The 25,768-nt window shown below is 38.9% G+C and overlaps 5 protein-coding genes across 10 annotated transcripts; 1 reads left to right on the top strand and 4 right to left on the bottom strand.

Moving 5' to 3' along the window:
* Nucleotides 1–56: 56 nt before the first annotated feature.
* Nucleotides 57–6,863, bottom strand: LOC137942549 (NEDD8-activating enzyme E1 regulatory subunit AXR1-like). Of its 2 annotated transcripts, none has more exons than XM_068788245.1 (15): nt 6,792–6,863; nt 5,480–5,652; nt 5,240–5,403; nt 4,363–4,473; nt 3,953–4,032; nt 3,725–3,875; nt 3,532–3,625; nt 3,228–3,316; nt 2,533–2,606; nt 2,282–2,444; nt 1,934–2,019; nt 944–1,027; nt 664–877; nt 461–584; nt 57–378 (listed from the first exon to the last, which is right to left on the bottom strand). In XM_068788245.1, the coding sequence occupies exons 1-14, from the start codon at nt 6,827–6,829 to the stop codon at nt 501–503; spliced, it is 1,605 nt and encodes a 534-aa protein (XP_068644346.1). In that variant the 5' UTR covers nt 6,830–6,863; the 3' UTR covers nt 57–378; nt 461–500. The 2 variants fall into 2 exon arrangements, with proteins under 2 accessions (XP_068644346.1, XP_068644347.1); XM_068788246.1 differs by having other exon boundaries at nt 664–844.
* An 835-nt stretch (nt 6,864–7,698) lies between these two features.
* LOC137942548 (uncharacterized) lies at nt 7,699–10,716 on the bottom strand. Its single transcript, XM_068788244.1, has 6 exons — nt 10,130–10,716; nt 9,291–9,937; nt 9,019–9,208; nt 8,874–8,938; nt 8,540–8,750; nt 7,699–8,389 (listed from the first exon to the last, which is right to left on the bottom strand). Exons 1-6 carry the CDS (start codon nt 10,298–10,300, stop codon nt 8,063–8,065), a joined length of 1,611 nt encoding a protein of 536 aa, XP_068644345.1. The 5' UTR covers nt 10,301–10,716; the 3' UTR covers nt 7,699–8,062.
* Nucleotides 10,717–11,474: 758 nt separating this feature from the next.
* On the bottom strand, nt 11,475–16,011 carry LOC137937338 (E3 ubiquitin-protein ligase APD2-like). Of its 4 annotated transcripts, none has more exons than XM_068782410.1 (10): nt 15,715–16,011; nt 15,501–15,610; nt 15,285–15,410; nt 15,093–15,189; nt 13,840–13,914; nt 13,658–13,740; nt 12,918–13,067; nt 12,347–12,419; nt 11,918–12,266; nt 11,475–11,815 (listed from the first exon to the last, which is right to left on the bottom strand). In XM_068782410.1, exons 1-10 carry the CDS (start codon nt 15,956–15,958, stop codon nt 11,740–11,742), a joined length of 1,383 nt encoding a protein of 460 aa, XP_068638511.1. In that variant the 5' UTR covers nt 15,959–16,011; the 3' UTR covers nt 11,475–11,739. The 4 variants fall into 4 exon arrangements, with proteins under 4 accessions (XP_068638511.1, XP_068638513.1, XP_068638518.1 ...); XM_068782412.1 differs by having other exon boundaries at nt 12,918–13,064; XM_068782417.1 differs by having other exon boundaries at nt 15,501–15,607.
* Nucleotides 16,012–16,687: 676 nt separating this feature from the next.
* Nucleotides 16,688–20,100, top strand: LOC137937355 (peptidyl-prolyl cis-trans isomerase CYP19-4-like). 2 transcript variants are annotated; one of them, XM_068782425.1, is made up of 8 exons: nt 16,688–16,815; nt 17,041–17,112; nt 17,439–17,508; nt 18,553–18,600; nt 18,791–18,814; nt 19,254–19,436; nt 19,524–19,599; nt 19,689–20,100. In XM_068782425.1, exons 1-8 carry the CDS (start codon nt 16,741–16,743, stop codon nt 19,825–19,827), a joined length of 687 nt encoding a protein of 228 aa, XP_068638526.1. In that variant the 5' UTR covers nt 16,688–16,740; the 3' UTR covers nt 19,828–20,100. The 2 variants fall into 2 exon arrangements, with proteins under 2 accessions (XP_068638526.1, XP_068638532.1); XM_068782431.1 differs by lacking the exon at nt 17,041–17,112 and having other exon boundaries at nt 16,696–16,815.
* Nucleotides 20,101–23,387: 3,287 nt separating this feature from the next.
* Nucleotides 23,388–25,563, bottom strand: LOC137943145 (protein ELF4-LIKE 1-like). The gene is made up of 2 exons (XM_068788841.1): nt 24,601–25,563; nt 23,388–24,019 (listed from the first exon to the last, which is right to left on the bottom strand). Exon 1 carries the CDS (start codon nt 25,561–25,563, stop codon nt 25,012–25,014), a length of 552 nt encoding a protein of 183 aa, XP_068644942.1. The 3' UTR covers nt 23,388–24,019; nt 24,601–25,011.
* Nucleotides 25,564–25,768: the final 205 nt, after the last annotated feature.

Raw genomic sequence — 25,768 nt, 5'->3', positions numbered from 1 at the left:
GGTTGAGCGTGATCCATAGGACCGTAAATTATCAAAGAATGTCTCTGAGAAGAAAATAGCAAATGGGAAATAATTACCATAACCCTTCTATCCAATGTTGTAGGCATATTTACTGAGATCTGTCACTACCCCTGAAGATTGAAGAGTAAATTACATTCTTCCGTACCAATGGAGTTTAATCTGAGAAATCTTTCTACCATATTTTGGCAGGGCATTACAGGACCTCTACCCTCTCATGATTTCTTTTACTGCAATTACAATCTGGAGCCACCTGTTCACACTTGTCCCAGTGCAAATGCCTACCATAAACCGAAACAACATAACCACCAGGATGGGCAAGCTGAGAGTAGAGATGATGACAATCTTTAGAAGTGGGAACTGCAAGATATGTGTGTAGCGATGTTAACAGAGCTGATGAGGAGGGAATCTAATTTTATTGAGCACAAGGGCAAAGAACTACCAAGTGTGCGCTGACAATGGCACTGAGCCCACAAACTCAGCTACAAGATTAGCAACTGAGACTTGTGATCTATGCCGTTAAAGATGAATGTTCCAGACATGGGAACAAATTGCTTAGTGATAAGCTGCAAAAAATTGGCAACAAACATACTCTCAGCAACATAATTTTCACTTCGAGTCAATTCATATGTAAGCAACGCTGACCTTAATTACTTCCTGAGATGCAACTCCCCCGATAAAAGCAGCCACTGCATGGAGTTCTGCCCCTCCATATCGACACATTTCGCTGATTAGGTCTTCAGGCAAGGCAGAACTATTGCTGCCTAGATCACTTAATATACCAACTGCAATAGTCTTCAAACGGGATATATCATCATCCATTTCACTGTGGGATTTCACCAGTAAGTAGGCTTTAGATCTGAAAGCAATACCATTTTAGTCATCAAAGCATTCAACAAATACAAGTGTGAATATTAGAACATACCCATCAAACAGCCCAGGAAATCTGTTGCAGTTAGCAGCAAAGCGATCAACAGCTCGAAGCAGAATATAAAAGCCAACGGCAACACTGCAACATAAGAAACAGAAGCTGAAGCTTTGTTGTTCTTTCACTCAGCATGAGATATGTCATCCCTCACCCACCAGAAACCATCATTTTGAATCCAGAACTCATCTTAGATGTAAAAAGAACATTGAGGTCATACACATTCCAGATGCTGCATTAACGCCACAAACACTAGGCTGTATGCAACTTTGGCTCAGGATACATCCTAGTATTCAATCAATTTCAGGAGAACTTCAAAATATACTTGAGTAATTATGAAGGACAGGTTTGTTCATGGCATCGAATTAGTAGCAACCAAGGAAACATGGAGAGGAAAATGTGCAAAGTTTTCAGTTTCAGTATCAGATAAGTCCACATTAATGATTAATATAATTTTCCCCAAGCTTAAATATAAAGTGAAATTTTACATATCATGTCAAGTACTTAAATCCCATGCTTTGACATGTGCAGATAACAAGTTGAACAAAATAGGGGTGAGATCAGTACTTTGACATTGTTGGTTTGTTCCTTTTTTGAGACTAGAGTTATCACTGACTAAATTACGAAGTATTTGATACTTACTAAAATAGTATTGCCTAACTGGTTAAAAATTTATAAGGCCATACATAGAGGCTACATTTGGGTTGCCTTGGGAGTCTGAAGAAGGGAAAACATGCATTCAGAGTCCTTCTGGGATGCCAATCTATAATATAATCATTCTTGTGAAAGTCTCCTGTGCACAGCATTACCAGTCTCTGAGGGTAGTCAAACCTTGCCCTCAAGGAGGAAGAGGCAGAGATGTATGATTTGTTACGTGAGAAAAGTGAAGAAGTCTTCTAAAAGCTGCGCTTCTAATTCACGGTAAACAGATCATTTCACATAAAAAATTGCCAGGTTTCTATTAGTGTGTATTAGCTGTGGTGGAGTAACCTGTAATCTTCATCTGTCAAATACTTCTGAAAGTCAGGTAAGGCTGGTGAAGTAAACTCATCCTCAATTGTCCGATATCTGCATACCTGAACAAAGAAGTCACTCCAACAGGATTATTATTTCATCTGGGATGCCTTTGAAAACCTAACAGATATTAGCAAAGATTCTTTTGTTATGACTGATTTTTTTTTTTTGAAAGAGCAAAAAATAATTTTACTAGGTTAAATCAAACCAGCAACTCCAGGTAGTTGCTAAATAAAAATAAAGGACTAAAGCCATCTTTATTTTTCATAAAAATAGAATAAAATTTAAAGAAAAATAAAATAAAAATTACCCAAAAGCACTTACGGTTATCTTTCTAGCATTTCTACAAAAGTTCTTTATATATGACTTTGAAATGGCACCAGGATCTCTACCAATTCTCTTCAGTATGTTCCTTGTATGATATTCTAGCGCAGCAACATCTGCTTCTGCCTTAGTCTGGTAAATCTTTTGTAGATTTATGTAGTACCTGTATGGCAGCTAACAGTTATCAACTAGAAACACAACAAGAAGGAATGGGAAGAAAAGTTTCAGCTATTATCACTCCAGATACTAACTCTGTTAAGGATGTCATATCTGGTAATGATCCTTCAAGAGGCGGTTCTCCTTGACCTTCATTCTCGATAAATTCCTGGAGAATGCCAGCAGTATTAATTCACATTTTTGGATTTTATGTTAGTGAATGAGTACAATGATTGAAGGAGTTCAAGAAGGCCACGAAAATTATTTACTTCTGACTTCATCCAATTTGGTATCCAGCTTATACTGTTGAGCTACCACAACTTGTACTAATGTATTTACAAATGTAACAAGACCAGAATTCAAAAAGTTCTTGTCTTGAAGCCAATCTGTCAAATTCATCCCAATGATTTCAACTTAAACTCCAACAGAGTCTAATTCATTAATAGAGCTAATACACAGGAATTGTCAATGGAACCAATGATATTAAGAACTTATTTAAGTTCTTGACTATGATCTAATGATAGGATGTTTCATACTCAGAGTTGACATTTTCCAAGTAAACTTCAGGACAAGCTAAAAAAATTTCTATCTTCATTTTGAGGAAAAAAAAAAAAACTTGTAGGAAAGAGATAAATAGTTCCAATTAAATCCCTCAGTTTCCCTTTCTTTCTCATTTTCTACGTAATCAAACAAGTTTCAAAGTATTTATGAAATCAGCAGTCAGACATCACTATCCTAGAAAAACAACGGCAATGGCATTGAAAATAGCAAATAAAGAAGCCTAATCCACCTTCAAAGCTGCCACTACCACCCAAAAATCTGATGAAGTAGAATCAACTTGAACAAGGCTGTCATCTACTATCTGACGAAGATGAGCACCTGATATCCAAGCACGGTCTTTGGTTAACAGTTGAAGAATAACAATTACAGACTCCATACATTTTTCTATGACAAGGAAATACATAACATATATGGCCAAAAGATTTTAAAAATCAAAATACTTGCACATAGATGAACTGGAAGTAGATGAACAATGTTTCAGCATAACTTTACAAAAAAGTGGGAAAACTCTTTAACATCACAATATGACTTACTAATCCCTCGAGGAGCAGAGACCTTGAATGAGGCTTCAATAGCTTCTTTGTAGTTATCTTCATCTAATGTACGCATCTGTGATTTCACAAGTTCCTACACACAGAAAGCACATAATCTTTCTTTTTTAATATTATTTTTATTATTATTGTTTTTATAACACAGGAAGTACATAATGAGGCAATGCTTGTAAACCTTAAATTCCTTTTTCTCTTCTCTAGTAGACGGCAGGCAGCCATCATGCCTAAGGGCCCATTCCTCTGCCGTCATAACAAGAATTACCACATATGGTGTGTGTTTGTGGAGAACAGGATCTGTGGTGTTTAAGTCAATGCTTTCTGCAAACCTAGAAAGAAAATCTACTCAGTATCAATGATGAAAGTCAATAGGGACAGAGACAATGAAAAAGAAACGATAGCATACTTCTTTAGCTCAGGCCATGGGTTGTGAAGACGGAGATCATCCAGAAAATGGTCTGGCTTTGACTCAATCACTTCATGTTCCTGCCATGGGAAAATAATTGGTAAATACAGTATAACTCCCCTGAATATTTTCCTCAATTTCATATGTAGCAAAAGAAGGATTCTATGTGGTAGCATAGCCAACTGGCTGACTAGTAGAACAATCAAATGTTAATATGGATCTGATGGTTCATGTGTAAACAATCTTGAAAGAAGGAAAAACAGAAATTTTTCTAAATTCACTGTGACACAACCTGAATCCAAATCTCAGAAAAGCCATGGTAGCTTCAAGTTACTACAGATACTTTATGCCTACTAGTAAATATCACAGAGACGTGACAGTAAAGTGACTGCAAGTTTACACCTTGGTACCTTTAAACTGATCCGAACAAGCCCAGTGAGGCCATATGAGCGTGCAACTATCAGCATAATGTTTGACTGCCTACAAATCTTATCCAGCTTCAGCACTGAAGTTTCCAGAAGCTGCAAAAACCACAAGCAAAAATTTCATCAAGAGAAATTAAAAAAGTTCCGATCATAAAAAAAAATCCAAAGTATGTGTTTCACATAACAAATTGAAAAATAAAGTTAAAACAAATTAACCACTTAGAATACGAAAGAAACTGACAAAAAAAGAGTAAATCAGAGCTAACCAATCTATCACACACAAGATAGAAAAAAATTCCATTCGCAATCTGAAATCTGTTATTTTTACCATTGCTCCACACGCTAAGCTATCATTTTTTTTTTAAAAGTACAATTGGAACAAGTTGCAGTCCCAATTTTAATCAAGCATACTAGCAAATTTTAGGAAAGGATATTCAGACGAATGAAGAAGTAACACCTGGAAAATTAAGTATATACTCAACAAAAATCATAATCTCTCCTCATGAGATTGATCAGAGATCAACCAACTGACACTACTTGACACCTACCATATCATATCAATATCCAAGCAAGATTTTATGGTTTGGTTTACCATTTCGAGGCAGAAAGAAAACATAATGAACTACTTGTAATGTTATATTCTCTTCTCCAACATATAACTATCTATCAATCTATCTATTTATCTACACTTAGAAAAGTACCAATTAGCCAATAAACAGTCCATCTATACAGTTTGGTGAATCCTTTCCTTCTTTGTTTCATTCTGAATTGGAAGTTTGCTGAATCTTGTTGACAATATTAATTCACACCAATCAAAGAACTCAACAAAACCTGCATATCAAGTGGAAGGAGAATCCAATACCTGAGTTGCTATCACTAAAGTAAACTGGCAAAAGAAAGACGGGTTTGTTTCAATTAGTGCATCTGGAGACTCCTCCACAAACTTGGCTTTAACAGAATCATTTAGTTCTTGAAGAAATGAGCAAACACATTTTGCCTTTGATAGTCCAATACTTTCTGCATCCACTGCCACATGGCAAGTGCCGTCAGGAGAGTCATATTGTAGAAAATGAATACACTTACATAGCGTTCAGGCACGTACACATGAAATTATTTCCAAGATCACCCTCTTCGACTCTAGATCCATCTACAAGCGTGATACTTCCAATACCACCAAGGACAAGATTTTTTAGTGTCTCGGACCCGGTGGGACCACAATTAAGTAAACAAATGCTGGCACTCTCAAGTGCAGCCTGTCCCTGTTCTCCCCATATTCTGCATTTACAGTCATATCATAGCTATTAGTGGAACTAACACTAGTTTTAAACATTTATATCCTAAGAAAATGACTAGGTATGCAGGGTAGTGCCAAACTCAATGTAAGATCAGATGAGTTCATAAATAAGAAATTTATGGCACCAGATATATTCTGCTTAAAGGTGAGATTTAATTGAGAATATTTATAGCTCCAAAATATGAAGGTACAACTGATAAGAACCAAAAATATTTGTTTACGTCATGATAAACTCCAAAGATAAATTCAAAGAGAAAGAAATTCAGAAAATGGGAATAAACTAATATGACTGTAGTCTCTGAATGGACCATATGATCTTACAATCAGCAGACCTGCAGCACCAGTTCAGTCATCGCTAGTTCTCTTTTACTACAATAAATCCAGCCTCAAAACGTTTTCATAAGTGGCTTCATGCAGGAAAACCTTCACCATGGTACGTCAGGATATGCTACCACCAAAGCTTGACCAAATCCAAGTTCGGAAAAATAGGGTACCCCAAACAACTTCCGAGAAATTCAACAGAATTAGCATATGCATTACAGTTTCACTACCTCCTACCATTATATTCTCCGATTTTGTGATGTTAGGAAAAGATACCTCTACACGGGCATTTCTACTCCTAATCAAACCAAAACTTTAACCAACAGAAGTTTTTTTTCTCTTTTAACCTCTCATATGACATGTGAGACTATGGTTTAATTCGTTGCTGGTTATTTCCAGAACTCCCCAGGTAAAAGAACTAACTTTAAGAAGTAAAATTCGAGGCATTCAACATGACCTCATTTCATCTTCGCTCTGAAGAAATGACTACTTAAATCTATCACCCACGTGTTCAGGATTGCAAACAAAAAGCAAAATGTTATCCTTCTATCTAGCCAAGTTCACTAAACTAGAAAACGTCAATGCTTCCGCACTGTAACATCAACGCGATCCGCGTCGAGCCACTTAAAGAAATGAGAAGTCATAAACCAATTTTATATATTCAGCGACCACGAATTTCAAAACACAATGAGAAGAAAACGAAAAAAGAGCGGAAGGAGCTGTTTATCTAGGGCTGGGGAGGAATAAAAGGACAAAACAAGAAATACCACAGCGCTCAGTTTATTCTTCGAGTAACTACCTCAGCTGGCGATCGTATTTGTTCTTGGCCTCCGCCATGTTTCGCCGGCGGAAACGAAGCTCACCAATGATCAAGAAGTTAGCTTGTTTGGAACGCAGCGACGTGAAGCTGCTGATCAAGGGTATTTTAGTCTTTCTGTATTAAAATGATTAAGTGGCTCGCGGTCCATGCAAATCTAATCTTGTTAGGGCTTAGAGGAGTCAATTTTTCGTTTACTAAATGGGACTGAAGTGGAATAAAAAATCTATTAGACTAAGTAGTCGATAATTTTACCTACTTACCATTTATTGTATTAAACTTAACAAAATCAACTAATCAAGCATAAATTGATACTGACTCCTCAGAATTTGGTAACTTAAACTCCATTAACAACTACTTATGAATCCTTTTTCGGATTACACCCTTTATCTCAAGTTTTGAATAGAACGAATCCATTTACATAAAGGGTTTGTCCGATCGTTATCTCATTTTCACTAACTATTTTTTAGGAATAATAATGATTAAATTTTTAATTTTCTTTTTTAGGGGTTCCAAACAGACCCAAATAGTTCACAAGCGGGCGAAAATTGAGTTATTTGGGTCCTAGAGGATTAACAGGTCGAATTCGGATACGTGTATATAAGGAAGATTAATTTCTTATGAATTTTTTTTTAAAGATATATCTTATTATGTGTATGCACTCATGTAAATGTATTTATAGAACTTTAGGTATTATAAAGTGATGTGTATGTTTTGTTTTTATTTTAAGAAATTTATATATTTTTCTTATTTTTACTAAATTTTTTTGTTATTCATCTATTCATTTGTTTAGTTGAAATGCAGAATGTTGTTATTTATAGTTGATTAGAACAAAAATGGAATTATTAAGGGTCTTAATATTGAGACTAGAAGGGGATTCATAAAAATATTCATCACATTTCATTTGAATTGTTGATAGTTGATGACTGCAAAGGGCTCACAGATAACAATGCATGCTTGAGCATTTTCTCTGCTCCTCTGCAATTTTACACATTGTTATACATTATAAAGAGAGAATTCAAGTGTTCTGGTTATTTACAACAATCAAATCTAACTCAACTGAGAAAAATCCACAGGAAGCCCTTGTCATGGCACTCAGCAACCAGTTTGATCCCTCAATTGTTGCCATGACTTCTCACTGAGACCCTTGCCTACTGCACAAAAACTCACCCAGTCAACAGCTTTGATGTGAGATATGGACTGAGGCTTCGGTTCTGAATCCAGAACTGTATTGATTTGCTTCTCAAGAAGGCTTAAACTTTCTCAAAATTTTCCGTGGCTCTGATCTTGTTCTGCTTATCCTGTGCCAATCTTTCAATGAGCTGGTGATCAGGAGGAGGGAGGACGCATGGGAGGGAGGTTGATGGAGAAGCAACTGATCTTTTCAGAAACTCCCTCTGTTTCTTGTCAGCGAAACAGAGTAGTTGTTCTGGGCATAATTCTTGAGCAGAGGAAGGTGGGCTTGGCTTGAAATCTTGCAGCTTTGAGTACTCCACGATCAGATGATACATATAGTCATAAACTCTGTCCATGCTCACATTTTTCATGTAATCCTGCCCCCCTCTTCCTATACTCTCAGCCTGTGTAGCAAAAAATACAGTAATTTGCAAAACCCGGAAAGATTTGATTCAGCAGAAACCACAACTTACTTTTTAGGAGAGATTTCTACCCAGAGAAAAAAAAACCCGGTATTCTCCATGAACTACCTGGGAATGGAGGAAATGGGTTACCTCTGATGGATGCTGGTTGCTCCAATCAACAGCGAATTTTATAGATGGACAGAGATTACTGGGTGTCACAGGCCAATAGTTTTCTCTCGGAACGAGGCCTCGGCTGAAGAAATCTAAGTACTGAGGGTCTATGATCAATGCCACAGAACTGCAGGAAAGAATGTACTTCAAGCTCACCGACCATGCATACCCCTCGGCGTAGATTTTATACCTAGAGAAGGACAAATTTCTTGTCAACAAATAACACAATCAAACGAAAAATATTGGTTTCAAAACCAGAAACTAGGAACTCAGGGGGGGAAGTTTGAATGTGTTAAGAGGAAGATCACATCACCGATGATCACACTGGTTTGCTAGCTTGGACTGCTCGAAACCCGATTTTGCTTCTTCAACCCAGTTCTGCAGTCAGGGCAAGCATTCGGGGTAAAGGGATCTATACAATAATCAAAGTTTTCGATTGGGAATTCTCAATTCTTTACCTGACGCAGAATACGGGCGCCCCAAGTGTTGGTGTCGTTACAATTCAGTAGGTTCTCCCGAACAGGAGATTGAACATCTGGGTTTCCTTTCCAGTATGCAATCGGGTGCTTTTCTTCCCAATTTCGAGATAGAGAACCTCTTTTTATGTTAGCATATTCTTCGTCCCAAGGTCCGATGTTCACCTCGGGCCTGCAAGGCACACAATTGATCTGATTAACCGATAAAAATTCTTTCTTGATGCAACAAACAGAGAAAGGAGACAAATCATTACCAGCCCCAGAAAGACCAGTCCGGAAAGGGAATGTCGAGATGTTCAGGGGTAGTGCAGTAGCGAAACAGGGGAGGAGGAGGAACTGGAGAATCTAAAGCGGAGCGGTTCAGAACAGGCCTGTCCATGCAATCGAACATGAGGTCGACGTCCGGGACCATACCAGGGTACCTCCGGAGAAGCTGAAGCAAACCCCACAGGGTAAACAAGGTTCGACTCTGCACGCAAGCGTAGTAATAGTCCGCATAGAGGCGGCCGCCGACGATGACAATACGGAGCGCCGCGTACTCCTTCGCCTCCATCAAATTCGTCGCCGATACCCGGGAACCAGCCCATGGGGCCAAATCTTCGTGAATCCAGCGGAAGTAAAAGGGGCAAGCGGGAGGAGGAACAGATTCTAGTCCTGGCAGCAATGGTGCCGTGGTATCATTACCGGCGGTGCCATTCTGGGTTTGGTTTGCAGAAGCAGATGAAGCAGAAGGAGACAGCCTCGAAGCGGAAAGAGCAGAGCACGAAAGGTAAGAACACTGTAAAATCCGTGCACTCGTAGCCGGACCGTGAGTGAACTGCTTCGGCTGGAACAGATGCCAGGGAGTGGGTTGCAGGTTGTGCCCAACAACCGTCCTCGTCCGGGAGATGATATCCGACGCCTTCATTTCATCAAAACCAGTCATTTCGGGGAAAACCCAATTCAAATTCAAATTCTTTTCAATAAATTAACTGTCACCGCCGTACTAAACTCACAACAGTGACAACTCCAACGATCATCCTATTCTACATGACAAAATCCAAAAAAAAAAAAAAAAAACAAAAGAAACAGCCGGGAGAAGGATTGAGCTTACGATTTGGAGGCAGAGGAAGAAAAGGAGTGTAATGAAGAAGATAGCAAAAGGAGCAAATCGTGGGAAGATAGGAGGCGGCGAAGAGTTGGAACTGGGTGGATAACCGTGAGATCTGTGAACGCCATTACCGCTGTTTCTGGGTAAACGCATCAGATTCCGTGAAGAAAACATGGCTACCCTCCTTTCACCTTTCCTCCTCTGCTTTTTGGCCTTCGCCGATATAAATCAAGATCTGTAGGTCTCTTTCTCCTCCTCGCGACCACGTGGCTGGCAGCGTTAGCCTTCAAACGCAGTGGTGACTGGTTAGCGACCACGTACAGCTCGCCGTGTAATTTTGGTGAGTGTTTTTCAGGCATTAATGGCCGGTTGGATTCGACATTCGCTCCGCCGGCCAACTGTTCCGTCCTATTCTTCTGGTGCAAAAGCCGTGAAGTTGTTCCAATGGCGAAAGACGATCGAATTCGATTTTAACACATAATGGTGAAAGCAGATTACAGAAAATAACTCGTATTCAAGGTCTACAGACGGGGAGCAGAGATCGATCGCGAATGCTCATATGCTCCAAGACGTTGTATTTTCTTACGCAATTCTTTGTGCTAGAGTTTTTCTGGAGAGCTCGCTTGTGCTGATCGTAATAAATCGTGACTGTTGAGTTAAAAACCGCGTTAGGCTTAAGCCTACTTTTCTGGGTGAAAAAAAACACCTTCACTAAACCTTTCAAATGTGCGAGCATTTACTAATGTGTGGGTCTCCGAGAATAAATCCGTCTCAGAATAATATAACCTTAAATGTAAACCATTTTGACACCAACCTACTTTCATGAGATTCGAACGCAGAACGTGGCGTGCCCCAGAACTCCTGATGTCAAGAGGTTGGCCAATATAACCTAAACGACTAATTAGTTAAATATGGAAAGCTACCGCTCACACAAGTGGATAGGACCACTTTGACAAGTAGACTCGTTAGTATAGATTTTTTTTACAAAAATACCCTTTATTTTAATTGCTATCATTAATTCCCTCTCTTAGTTGGTCGATAGTTTCTCTTATTTACTTCAAACTTCAAAGATAATTGATTGTGCAACCTTTTTGGGTCCCTCGATATCTAATATTATTTTTTGTTAATGAAATAAATACTATAGATAAAAGTGTTTGGTCAGTCTTTCTTTTAGGTTTATTTAGGTTGTGATTATACATTGGTATGTTTTATTGTAAAGTCTTTGAATTCTTTGTAATAACTTGTATTTCAATGGTATTAAGTTCCTCATAATATTCTTTTTATTTATTTTTATAATATTTTTAGTTTTATAATTTAAATGTAAGTCGAAGCCGGCTCAAACTTGAACTCCAACTTAGTTAAAAAATTTGGACTCAAGCTCGAGTTTGAAGTGTTCAGATTTAGCCAAACACGAACATACACGGGTTTGAACTTAGCTTGCCCAATGCCACCCTTAGTAGAAGGGCAGTGTTAGTATACCCATAGAGAGCTTATGAGTTCTATTTCTGAGAACATTCATATCATCAATTGGGGTTGATGCTCCAATTAGGCGATCACAGCCAGCCTTTTTCTCTTCTAAGTGACAGTATTACAAAACGAAGATTGTTACACTCTCAAACTGTGAATATCTTCCTCACTTTCTTCATTTTTCTGCGGCATATGGGGCAAATTCCAGCCTCTTCTGCAATCCTGCAACAGTTTTTTTCTAAAGATAAAAATCCTGCCCCTCAAAAGTCCCAAAGAGAGATTATAAATGACCAGTTTATGCACTAGGAAAAGGGAGTCAGTCACCTTGTTCCGCATGTAAAACAAGTCGCACAGTGGCCACAAGGAAGGAAGAAGCAATCCCTGGGTGCATTGAAGCAAATTTCACATTGCCGTCGTGGATAATTGGGTTCCCCTTCTTTTATTGACTTGGTTTCAACAGAACTTGTTCCTGGCAAATCTTCGAATTCCTCCTCATCATGTGAAACTGAATCATAAGAGGAACCCAAACTTGAAACGTCGTCATCTTTTTGTGCAAGCAGAGGTGTTCTCTCTGTCGTCACCGTGCCTTCCTGGTACTCACTCCCATCTGCAGGTGATCTTTGACACTTTGCTAGGATCTTGACTACTAGCAAGATTGCCGCAGTTAAGCTACCTACATGAGAAGCACAGTGTGAGAGAGAGAGAGAGAGAGAGAGAGTTGAGACAGAGACAGACAGGTGGTAATAGCAATACCTGAGCCAACAATATATGTCATCCATCTTGGTACATATGATAGTTTAACAAACCAGCCATCAGTATAACTGTTCTGTACTCACAAAATAAAAAATAAAAAAATAAAGTCATGTATATCCTCATCTTAAAAATGACAAAATGAAGCATTTAAAGAAGATTATGAATGAAGCTAATTAAGGATTTGCCAGGAGTGAAAGGTTGAATTTGGTTTCTAGATGTCTTAAACATTATTTTTGCTTGGACTACAGCTCCAGTATATAACAAGCTGCTTGGATTTGGAAGTCTTTAAGTATTCTTGCGAGCCACTTTGGGTGAACAATATCGAGGCTAAATGCAGAGTCATCAGTATTTAAGAACACGAATAAATTTCCTGGCAGACAGGACTGTTCCAGTTAAGCTAAAACTCAAGTAGAATGAGCTGTCAAGTAAAATCGAGTAGAATCAGCCCAAAAATATCAAAATTTACTGCAATTTGTTCTATCATTTGTCATAAATACTTAAATATCATTATGGGCATCCGTTTGGTCACAAAAAGAACAGAAATAGCAAGAGGTATTGCATATTTTGTTACCTTTACTGTACCAGGAGAGGTGAGGACTGCAACATTCGAACCAAATATGAGTAGTTTCAAAAGGCAAAAGCGATTATCGAGTGCACACTTTTTATATGCCCCTGTTGTGTTATAAACAACTGCTTGTATGCTAAAGTTCAATTGTACCTGCTTCACACAAACAAAAGTGATAATGTAATAAGAAAAGACCTATGAATCCAATGCAAGGATAAGAAATAGGGATTATAGATGGAGCTTTTCCATATCAGGAAACCAGAATTCCTCTCAACTTTTCAACAGATATAATGGCTATAACTTTAGCACTATAGCAGTAATCTGAAAGATAGTCACATGATACAACCCTGCCACATAATTACTTAATTGTCAGTTCCAATACTACAAGTAGGTTTGCATAAGGTCAAGGCAAGGTAAAACCTATGTAAAAACTAAAAATATTCATCCTACTCCAATCTCATGTCAATTTGCTATCAATGAGTAAATGACAGTAGGAAAAAATAGAGCAGAGCTTTCTTTAACTAAAAACGTCTGATGAAAGTGGTAAGGCGAGTAAAAAGGGTGATCTAACAAAGGACACAGGAAATGATACAGAAGGTTAGATGAGGAGGATTCACATAGCCAAATACAACATTGTTTGCATCTCATTTTTATTTCCAAATAGCAAGGGAAAGGTAAAGATCAATGCAGTTTGATTCAGAAGCAAAACAGAACAGCACAACAGTCTCAATTAATATAGTGAATACCTCAACCTCCTGAGAATTAAGGTTACCAACTGCAATATAGTAGTCAGAAGTCTTGAAAATTTTCTGTTGGATCAAGCCATTTCCTGTAAGTGAACATTTTTTTCCCTGGAAACAGTTAGAATTTCTTTAATTTATAATAGGATCAGAAATATTTAACATTTCCTGTTGCAAAAGATTTTTACCATGGATAAGATTCCACGATAATGTGGTATCAGGATATGAAGGATCCTCGAGCCACTCGATGAGGTTTTCTTTGCCTGAAAAAGACCATGCTGTTAAGATAAAGAAACGTGCAAGATTGACAAATCTTCAGAAAGCATGCAGTGTCCCGCAATAAAACCAAAAGAATTCTATCAGACAACAAGACAGTGGTCATTTTGAGATGTATGCCAGCAATTGCCAGATGCTACTGATCAAAGCATATAGATCACATTCATATACAAAACGTCTTCTAAAATTTAGGTTGAATTATTAATGACCCAAGATCAATACGAGGCATCCATATCAACATTGACTAATGTTTGGTGCAACCATTTCACTACCAAACTTATTAGCAATAGAGATTTTTCACTAGGGAACCTCAATGGGTGCAACTCATGAAATCATCATCATCATAAGTATCAGCTTCATCCCATAGATATTGGGGGCCAACAATGTGGATCCTCCTCCATTCTGCTCCATCCTAACCTAAATGACTGCATTGCATACATTCGTTCATTTTTGTCCTTCTTCTATTTTCTTACCAAGTCTTCAACTGAAAACGACAAGAATCTCTTAACAGATGCAACCTTAAGCTTCTCTTGAACATTGCCCAAACCATCTCAAAACAGCTTCCTTTCTCTTACTTTATTTTCTACTTGTGATGCACCTTCACTGCTAAACTCTCTTTCATAGTTTTGACACACATCATTCTTGACATACTTATCTCTGCCCCCTCCATCAGTATTAAACAATTTTTCTCCACCACCCAATAATCCACACGAAGAATTTCCTTCTAGCAGCTGTCTTGTAAAATTTAATTAGCCTTCTTCAGTAAATGAATATCTTAAAATACTCGAGATGTAAATTTATACTTCCATGATCCCCTATTTGTTCTTTTAATGAAGAACTGATATGTTTTTCAAGCATTTCAACATGCACATAGGGACATGACATCTACATACTTGCGGCTTTTGCAATGCTTGCGTCTAAGTTGACTAGTTGCCATTGCTGTCATGGATATGACACTTGAATTATTTTACAAAACCTCACCAAAGTCGGCTGTGCAATGAAAAAACTACATGATTAACCCAACAGAATTCTTTACCATGGATAATTGAGGACCAGAATTCTTCTCGGGTAAGATGAGTACTTCAATTGAAATCAGTTATTTAAGTTTGAAGATAAATAACGTAGAACCGTGCCAAGATATTAGGATTGAGATTGGAGAAGACACCTTCAGCAATTACAAGAGACAAAGGAGATGAACTGGTAGATTTCACGAAGTAGGAAACGTTTACTTGTGATCCCTTGTTTAGGTAATATATCCATTCCTACATGCAAGAAACAAAACGAAGAAGATAAAGACTCTGCTAAACTTTTTAATAAGTTGATGTTTGAGAAAACACGGATGAGAAAAGCAACTTACCTTGTGGAAATTGGGTGCTACAGTTTCCATGTGATATTCCGACCAGTTTGTCTTAACATCAAGGGAGGGTGGACTGGAGAAGTCATAAAGCATTGGCCCGGCCTTAGGTTCCGATATAACTCTGACCTAGAAAACAAACGAACAAGAAACTGAATCAGCATAGAGTAAAATCCAATACGATGCATGAACAAATGGGAGGAAGGTACGCGTGGAGACCTGAATTCCTTGTACAAATAAGGAGTTGGCATGTATTAGGCGGGAGCAATTGGGACCCAAGTGCAAATTGACAGAACCATAAAACCCAAGGATCAAAGTCATTGACGCTGCTGATGGTATAAGAAGTATAAAGCATGGCCTTATTTTCAACATTCATAAATCAATCAAGCAAGAACGTACGGAATTAAATGAATAAAAAGGAGAGGTACATTACCAAAGAACCAGAAACTGACAAGAACGACTACGCATGACCATGCCTCGTCTCCCACCGCGGCAGAGGACGTCTGGTTTGATACGGAAATGTTGACTCGGTAAGTAACGCTTCGTTCCCGCCGCTCATGCTCTGGCTCTTGAGAAGACAATGGAGCAGGCAAAGAAGAAGAGGAGCCTGCGGCATCGGAAGCAGGAAACGGAAAAGAAGGAGGAAGAGGATCACCATGGAGAGCAGACTCTTCCATTCCGCCGGAAAGAAACCGGAAAACAGTGAAAGAAGAGAAACTAAGAACGAGAAGGATGATGGACGGGCGAGAGAGGAGCTTGCCATTGCTGAGAGGATGATCGTAGAAGAAAGTAAGCTTGGGCACTGAGCCTCACCAAGCAGTCTCCTCGCGGCTGCAGCTGTAAAACTTGGAACGGTTGCTGGTCTCATCCATTCGTGGACTGGTAGTTGCCTGTGCTCTCTTTCCACGAAATTCTACAGGAGGGTGCACTTACGGCGGTTTAAGCGAATGGAAGTAAAAGTGAAATTATTTATATACTTAATTAAATAAATAATCTCAATTTAATTTTTATAATATTTTCATTAATATAAAAAAAGTTAAAATCTATCTTAGTTTAGTCAAATAAAACTATATAATAAAAATTAAATCTGTCAAAGCAATTTTATTTATATAATTTTTTGATTTTTAATATTATATATAATTATTATTTTAAGAGTGAGAATTTAAATACTGTAAAAGTATCAATTTGATTAACATTTGATATTTTAAAAGTAAGGATTTTTTTTAATTTTTTTATTATATATTATTAAATAAATAATCTTAATTTCCATGACAAATAGAGGAATAAGAAGATGACTAATCAAGTTCCTGTGGACTTGCACAACCTGACCCACCTTCCTTCTGAACCATGGTTGCAAGCCACGCCCGTTGGCTCACACATCCCTATTCCTTTATATAACTCGTGCCTCTGGTCGTCTAAGGGTTTACTATTGTAGATCGGATCAGCCGGAAGAGGGGAGATGGCGACGGCGAAGCTACTCTCAGTGGCTCTGCTATGGCTTGGTGTCTTGTTGGCAACCCTTGTTCTCATTCAGGTAATCTGTAATTCTACTCAATAGGTGTCTTTGTTTTATGCGTATGAACAAGTATTGGGTTCTATATCGGCCTCCGCAAACCATTCGTGTTCTGCAGTCCTACGACTTGCAATTCCAATTGGAACTAAAATCCTACCCGAGGATGAATCTTCTCTCCGATCTTGTTGGTGCGGACGGCTTCCGATTTCCTGTCCCACTTTTTTTTCTTCTTCTTCTTCTTATCAGAACCGACTTCGGGATGTTGGAGCTTTGCATTCTACTGATCGGAATGATGACATCTCAGGCGACCTTGAAGAGGTCAGAAAATGCCCTTAAACTCCTCTTTCAGTTTGCCAGTTGATGCGCATCCCTGGTTTCTTGCCCGTTCCCTTCTCGATCTAGTTGTTTGTCAGCGCTCGCTGTCCCCTCCACACATTAAATTCGTCATTTTGTGCGGGTCGATCACATCAGTCGTTAGACTAGGTAGAGTCGTCAAACACTTGATTTAAAGGATTCGAGTTATAACTCGGCCAGATACTAGTTCGGAGTGCGCACCCTTTTTCTCTTTGTTTGTTTGTTTGTTTTTTTTTTTTTCCCACCATTGACAATATGAATACAAATTTTTACTCTTTTTGGCGATGCAGGCAAAGAAAGATCTGCAGGAAGTGACGCATAAGGTTTTCTTCGACGTCGAGACCGATGGGAAACCTACTGGTAAGATTCCAACTACATCCTCGTAGACTACGCTCAGCGATTCTCGAGATCAATCTTATGGTTTTGAAAATGATCTCTTAGTATACTAACTGGAAGATCTTTATCCTTTTATAGAGAATTCAGCTTCTCTATTTTATTGCCACCCCTCACAATGTGTACTGAGTATTGTGCACATTCTCAGCAGGGGGGAGGGGGAGGGGGAGGGGGAGGGGGGTGTCAAAGTCCTAGGCAAGAGTACTTCCCAAGAGGTCACCCATCCTAGAATTACTCTCGCCCAGGCGCGCTTAACTACGAAGTTCTGAGTCAGATACCTAGCCAATACAACCTGAAAAGACTAGCCGTTTAAGGTGCGGAAAGTCAAGTACCTAACTCAGACCACAAACTCTAACAAAAGTGGACGGAACCACTCTGACACCCACCCGCCCATTTTGGAGCCGCTTCTCACAGGATACGAACGCGGGCCGTGGCGTGCGTAGCTCTAATACCATGTCAAAGTCCTAGGCAAGAGTACTTCCCAAGAGGTCACCCATCCTAGAATTACTCTCGCCCAGGCTCGCTTAACTCCGAAGTTCTGAGTCAGATACCTAGCCAATACAACCTGAAAAAGACTAGCCGTTTAAGGTGCAGAAAGTCAAGTACCTAACTCAGACCACAAACTCTAACAAAAGTGGACGGAACCACTCTGACAGGGGGTTTCCATGAGATATTCATATCATTTGATTGGTTTAGATTTTGAAATTGCTGATACAATACATATTTGTATGTTTTTCAAAAAAAAAAAAAATTATATCATATATATTTTTAATTTTTTTAGCAATTTGTTAGACTATCATAGATTGATATGGCCCAAAAAGCTTACTGTATAAGTCAATTTATATTGGAGTTCAAAGGGTTCTGATATGAAACATGACAGCCAGATGCACTCCCCTGATTTTAAGACACATACAATTATTCCTGTTCTTGCAATTGAAATTTACTCTCAAAGTATTTGCCTTATAATCGGATGTTGTGAGATTGATATATTTTATGTCTAATTCCTGGCAGGTCGCATTGTTATAGGCCTCTTTGGCAAAACTGTGCCAAAAACAGCAGGTATGTCATAGGATGGTTCTCATTAGCATGCAGTAATGCTGATTATGTATCAACATTGTGACTGTTTTACTGATCATACTATTTTGGTAACTTCCCATGATTTGGTTACTTTTTTTTTGAAAAGGGTTTTGGATATTTACTTGTAGTTCATTTAATGTTTGTTTTCCTTGTTCTGTCATTTTTTCTGCAGAGAACTTTCGAGCACTTTGTACAGGTAAGCCAATTGACTACTGTTGCTTTAAATTCATATTTGTCTGCAGCATTGATATCTCAAAGTTTTCACTGATATAATCTTATTACCCTACGTTAATTTTTTTAAGGTTGTTCACTGAGTGATCCTTAGAGCACATGTTGATGAATTGATCTCATAGCTTGACAACCTATTATAAGATTAAAGTACAGAATAAAGATATTGTAGAAGCTGTTAATGTCACAACTGGGTTATAGATTATGGATCCATACACTGCTCTTCCTAGCAGATGTTGTGAACATAGATTAGTAAACCCAAATGACTTTAAGATGCGGATGAGTTCTTCTAGGTATTTCAAATGCAAGTCTTTTAATGAAATATCTGAGCTTAAGCTCCTTTTTGAACAAAAACGTAGGCAATTTTGTAAAGTTTGCATCATTTACACTTCTGGTCTGTGTTCCAGGGGAGAAAGGTACTGGGAAGAGTGGGAAGCCTTTGCACTATAAGGGGAGTTCATTCCACAGAATCATTCCCAGTTTCATGATCCAAGGAGGTGACTTCACTCTTGGAGACGGAAGGGGCGGTGAGTCAATATATGGCACAAAGTTTGCTGATGAGAACTTTAAACTGAAACATACGGGACCAGGTAAACTTTATATTTACAGTGAGTTAGCTCATCAGTTTCAATGTATTAAAACAAACAACTTACGATTAAATATTATGGGCGGTGCAGGATTTCTGTCAATGGCAAATTCAGGCTCTGACACAAATGGGTCTCAGTTCTTCATTACAACTGTAACTACCAGCTGGTAAAGATGTTTGCCCTCCCAAGGGTTCTATTCAGTGAAGTCTATGATATGTTTTGACAAATATTTTGGGATACATTTTGGTGGTACAGGTTAGATGGTAGACATGTGGTGTTCGGCAAAGTGCTATCGGGTATGGATGTGGTTTACAAAGTCGAAGCAGAAGGGCGACAGAATGGAACACCTAAAAGCAAGGTTGTCATTGCAGACAGTGGGGAATTGCCTCTATAGGACCAGCTATACCATGTATAAGGTCTTTTTTCTTTCGGTTTACCCACACGTTATATGCCTAATGTCCCTAATGTAAGTGGTAGAGAGATTTCTGAGTGTATGTCTAAGACTGAAGAAGTGATGGCTCGTGGGTTAATCCCATGAGAAGTCATTCCTCCATTTATGGCTATCTAGGTCATAGATCATATAGAATATCGCTAGTCATGAACTTTGTCTTTTGGTGCAAGCTCCTACTGTTATTTTAGACGGATTAAATATTGTTTTTTGTTGCAAGTTCCTCAGCTTATTTATACTGATTACCCGATCCAAGCAACAGCACTCTCTCTATTGGCTGTGACTAAAGATTTCATAAAAAAAAAAAATTAACTGTATTCCTGAAGAAAAAAACCAAGAGCAGATCCCTTAGGGTCTGTGAGGAACCTCATGGAAAAGAAAAGAAAAAGAAAGAAAATTTAACCATTTTTGTTCTTAAAAATTGTCAAAGAGAATTTGATTATTATCTTATTTTTACTGACTATTTTTAAAAATAATATAATCAAATTCTCATAATAGACCCTACCAAAAAAAAGGGAGAGAAAGGAGGTCAACATAGGTTCATTTTGGGAGGGGGGAAGATTGGTTGCTCGGGAGGGAATGATTGATAAGATTTAACAATCCTACTACCCTTAGGAAACTTGTACATGTGAAGGATTGTGTATGCTCCAGTGGGCGCCCAGTCAAACATCTTGTTTACAAGTTTAAGGGCGAGAATGCAGGGATTGCCAATGCAAGTACAGCATTTAAGAAATTGAACCCTTTTATAATGTAAAATCAGGTATTCTTTGAATAATTAAAATGAAACCGGCCAAGCATTCGAAAATGATCACGGCCTGTTTTGCAGACTCAAGCCTATTCTGAGTCTGAAGGAAATGGAATCATTTCCAGTTTCCTGGGCTGAAGGAAATGGAAAGGAGAAACATGATGGAGCAGGTAAGCGAAGAGTTGGATCCCCAATTGAACGTATAAACAAAAGATGCTTGAATATATGTTGGCGGTGAGCCCCCTTAGAAATGGGTCTCAGTTGTTGATTACTCTCCATTACACAATGTACTAGAACGCAGATGATCAGTGTCGCAGTTGAGTAAAATCCTTCAGTCTCTCTAGCATAAGATTACAACTAATTTACTCAATAAGATTACAACTAATTTACTCAATAGGGTTTTGCAGGTCACACAGCTCGCAGTTACTGCTCTATTACCGGCCAGACCACTGATCATGTTCAAATCTTTGAGCATGTACATATATAGGGAAGCAAAACCTGTAAATACCATATGCGTCTGAGGCAACCTATTTTTACACTGGACAGTCGAATAATGAACAGAAAAAACTCCAAATAGCTGTACTGTACTGCAGTACTTGCTAATAAAAGTTTTGTGAAATTGAATAAGAGAGCGATATTCAATGAAAATTTCTACATAACCATGTGAGCATCATGAAAAGAGCACTCACATAGCAGCTGTTCCACCATTCAAAAAAAAAAAAAAAAAATAGCAGCTGTTTAGATACAGTCTTACAGCAGCAACTCAAGATATACACATGATTTTTTCTGCATGTCAAAAAGCTACTAAAAACACCAGATATCTTCTTAAAATGGGAAGAAATGAACAACAGAACTGTAATGAAATGAATTACTGTTCCATCACATGGAAAGTTGGTAACATGGAGAACAAAAGCATGCACTTTTTTACCATATTTCATGGGTAGGAGAAGGGCCATCCATACTTTTGAAGTAGACAGATATTAAAGGTCTGTACTAATTATTAACAATAACTGATGACTTACGTTCACTGACATCTATGCTGACGACTTCATCATTAAGGGCCTGTTAATGCCCTGGGAGGGTAAGTGAAAATGTAAGTGACTACACTCTCACTCGCCCAAAACCGTTAATGCAAACACCTGGAAGAAAGTGAAAGTGAATGAACTGGGCTCGACGCTGCGTTCGAGCTTCTCTCTCCCTTGGCCCTCTGATGTGAGGAAAAAGAACAAACAGTTTAACCAGTCCAGAGATTTTGACTTCAATCTAGACGATGACGGCGGGAGGTTAAGGAGGGGCAATGCTCGGAAAAGTTCTTCCAATGGCTTCGCCAAGAGACCCATCAAAGGGAATAGAAGATTAAGCCGGTCTGAGAACCTGTCTTCCTTTGAAGCTGATAGCGAGAGTTTTGGAAGAGCGAGAAGAGCCGGTCAAAGTTCTGCAATAAGGATGGCTGATAGACCCATTAGAGGAGAAAGAAGGAAGGTTCAGCCTGGTGGTTCTTTCTTTGAAAAATTCAGTGGTGGTGAAGAAAGGGAGGGAGTTACAGAATCAGCTCGTATAGAATTTGAGGCGCATTTGCCCAAGGAACCCTTAGGGAACGAAAGGGGGAGCCACAGGATTAATACGACGATCTATTTGGACTTGGTAATGAAAAAAATTGTAATCAGAAGACACAAAATCCCCCAAAGAATCTGAAATACCTGAAGCTGCCTCACCGAATCCATTGTCGCAAGATGCTGATGAGATTTTCAGGAAAAAGGAAAGAAATGGGGTTCATCCCCAATGCTGTTATAATGCTGCATGGCCTATACAAGGACAGTTTGGTTCAAGAAACCATGAAGCTCTTTGGGTTAATGTGTGTAAAGGGTACAATCCTTGAAGAAGTAATTTATATGGTTGTTGTGGAAGGCTTTTGCATGGTACTAAAGTGTTTTGAAAATGCAAGGCACTAAAGTTTGAAGATACAAAAGGGGTTTTCAGGAAAATGCAGAACAATGGTATATCCCTCAATGCATTCAGCTATACGGTTTTTGTTCAAGGATTGTATAAAGGGAAGCAGCTGAAGATGCGATTGGGTTTTGCATTGAGATGTTGGAGGCTGGGCATTCACCAAATGTTGCTACTTTTATTGGTTTGGTTGATGGGTTTCACAAAGAAAAAGGATCAGAAGAAGCTCAATGTGTCATTCGGAGGCTGACGAGAGCTTATCACCAGCATCTCTCGATTCTATTGTTGTCCCAGAAAGAGATACAAAGAATGAGAAGTTTGCAAATTCCAGCCACATTAACTCTCCTGATTGTTTAGAAGCTGATCATGTAATGCCCATGGCTGAATAAACATTATATTGCAACTTTTGTAACTCTGGTGCCTATTTTTATACAACTTTGTTTCAAGACAATGTCATATGTATGTTCATTCTTCACATTAGATTGTAACTGCATGTGCTAGCGTGGGTTGCAAAGTGACATATGATCGTTAACTGGAGCTTTTGTGGTTTTGGGTGCTGCAACTTATGAATGACATGCATGCTGCAGAGAATGAAAATGATTTTACAGCTTATGAATGTGATATTTACAGGTTCTTAACTTATTGGATCTAAGCAGTACTTTCCAGTGCACTTTACATTGAGCACACTAACACGAAAAAATGATTCACTTTCACTAGTTCATTCACATTCACATTCACTTCCCCCCCTTTAAGAGCACTAACCCCCTCCTCCTCCCCCCCCCCCCCCCCCCCCCCCCCCACAAAGTCCCTAATACTTTGATGAGATTGAAGATATAAATTGATCTTTGACTGTCAGTTGGATCCAAACTCCAAGAAATGCTAATAATTACCTAGCCAGAGGCAAGCTTCCTGTCAACAGCTTGTTGCAAGGAATGCTTTACCACTAATCTAATTTCTGGTTCGGTTGTAGTATAGTTTTTCTTGGTTTGAGCTCTTGATATAACTCTTCAAGACCCCTGTTCTCCCTTGGGAGGAGTGCGTTTTGCCCTTCTTAACAAAAACTATTTGACATCTAGTTCAAAATAAAACAAAAGGTGAAAAAGCATGGATAGTGATGGAAACAATAAACAAGAACTACAAAATATTCCATTCGACCAAGCCAAATTCATTGTATGAATGGAAGTTATCCATATAAATTATAAGTACCTAAGCCTTTTTTTTTGGATAACAACTATTACTAGTCACGATACCACCTTCATGGCTTTGCTACCAGGGAAACTCCTCCAAACATCATCTAGTAAGACCAATGTCATTGTAGATCTGATTCAAGATGAACCAACATCTCCACAATCCCACACTGTTACAATAATAAATTATTAAAGAGATTGACTCAGTGAATTGCCCCCTCTAACAATGAGAACATTTGTAGTCCACACTGATTCATCACTGAAATTCACAATAAAAGAACTTGAATTTGCAGAAGACTTAATATTGCATAAGGTAACACAACTTAAATTTAAACAACCAGCAGATTTCCAAGCCAAGAGTCCTAACAAGGAGCTAGGTGGACTCCATATGTTATGTCTCATTATTTTAGAAGCTCAACAAAAGCATATTCTAGACAGCGTGAGTGCTATTCTTGGCCCAAGAGTGAATGGCTCAACTGCTTACCATAAAGCAATCCAATGTCTAGAATAGGTACTCCACACACTTCTCTAAATTGCTTGATAATTAACATAATTTGCTGGATTAACTGTGGTCCAGGAGACAGTCATCATCAGAATCCATGTATGGGCTTTAGCAACTCAATAGATGAAAGAAAGTATCTAGAAATTAGCAAAGTAGGATTACGTGATCTAATTTAATTAAATAGGAGGAAACAAAAACTAATGAAAAGAATGGAGGCAACTAATGCCACCATCCACCTTTATCCATTTGAGTTCTTACTAAGCGAATGGTAGAGAGAGAGGAGAAAACAAAATGATATGAGAAGAAAGAATATAAAGACGTGTGAAGACGAATAATACCTCCCATATAATATTAAACACAGGGAAGGCACAGGGAGTCCTTCCCCGATTTCTCCTCTTTTGATGCAGGCGGTTGGTGGTGCGACGTTAACAATCCATCCACCATTCTTTTTAATACACAACGAGAAGCACATCTAAGCATCACCATCACCAAGAGTTCATCATCATCGACATCACAAATGAGAGTACCAGATACCACAGCGATCTCTGAAAGACACTCAGAGGAAGACAGAGACGGACAAACAGAACAGAACCATCAGACAGGTACAACAGAGAACATCACCGATAACAGAGGGAAAGACAGAGAAAACCAAGCCGGACGCTTGACGTTAACTAAAATGATCTGCAAATTCTAAGATGGGATGAGAATGGACAGAGTGGCACGATAGAAAGATTACTCTTCTTGATGGATCACGCGATCGTACGCTGCTGGTTCTTACGCTCTTGCACGACGTGACTGAAATTAGCGGAGAGGTTGGAGTAGAGGGATGCCACCTTGCCGATATTCCCATTGATTTCTCGGATAAGAGCGACATTTTTGGTCAAATTGTCCGGGATCTTCGACTGGTGGTTCTCGTTCACCTGCTGGATCAGAACTCTATTTTGGTCAAGCACCGTCTGAACCTCGCTGAAGCTCTTGGAGAAGCTTTCCCAAAGCTCGTTCATTTCCTCGCCTCCCTCGTGTTCCCTACCTCCGTCGTTATCGTCCTCTTCATCGAGAAGCCGCCTCCCGCCGTGACGGCTACCAACGATCTCCATTGGGGAGCTGTTGTTGCCCATGCTGGTGTGACCTGATTCCCCCGCGGAGCAAGAATTCCCCCGCGTTCTGGTCATGCAGATGCCACCAAGGGAAAATGTGATGATAACGAAGAAATCGTTCCCAGTATTCGAAGCAGCGGCCGGCACGGCGCTTGCTTCAGCTTTACTGTCTGATTTTCCTTCTTCCTTCCATAAAAACTCCATTATATACTCTTTCCGTCCGGTGAACACGAGAGCGACGACTCTCCCGAAAACGCGCGGTCGGCAAAACCCAACCGACTTAGCTCCAGCCAGCCGTACAACTGAACCGACCCGGACATAGTTGAATTGGTTCTAGTTTTGTATTGGCAAATTCATTTTACCTATTGACTCATTTAATTTAAAATTAAAATATATATGAGTTTATAAT

The sequence above is a fragment of the Aristolochia californica genome, unplaced genomic scaffold (assembly GCF_029961685.1).
Source record: "Aristolochia californica isolate CCGP_79_NKW_82.1479 unplaced genomic scaffold, dmAriCali1.0.hap1 SCAF_10, whole genome shotgun sequence".
NCBI lineage: Eukaryota > Viridiplantae > Streptophyta > Magnoliopsida > Piperales > Aristolochiaceae > Aristolochia > Aristolochia californica.
This window is presented reverse-complemented; position numbering and strand designations above follow the sequence as displayed.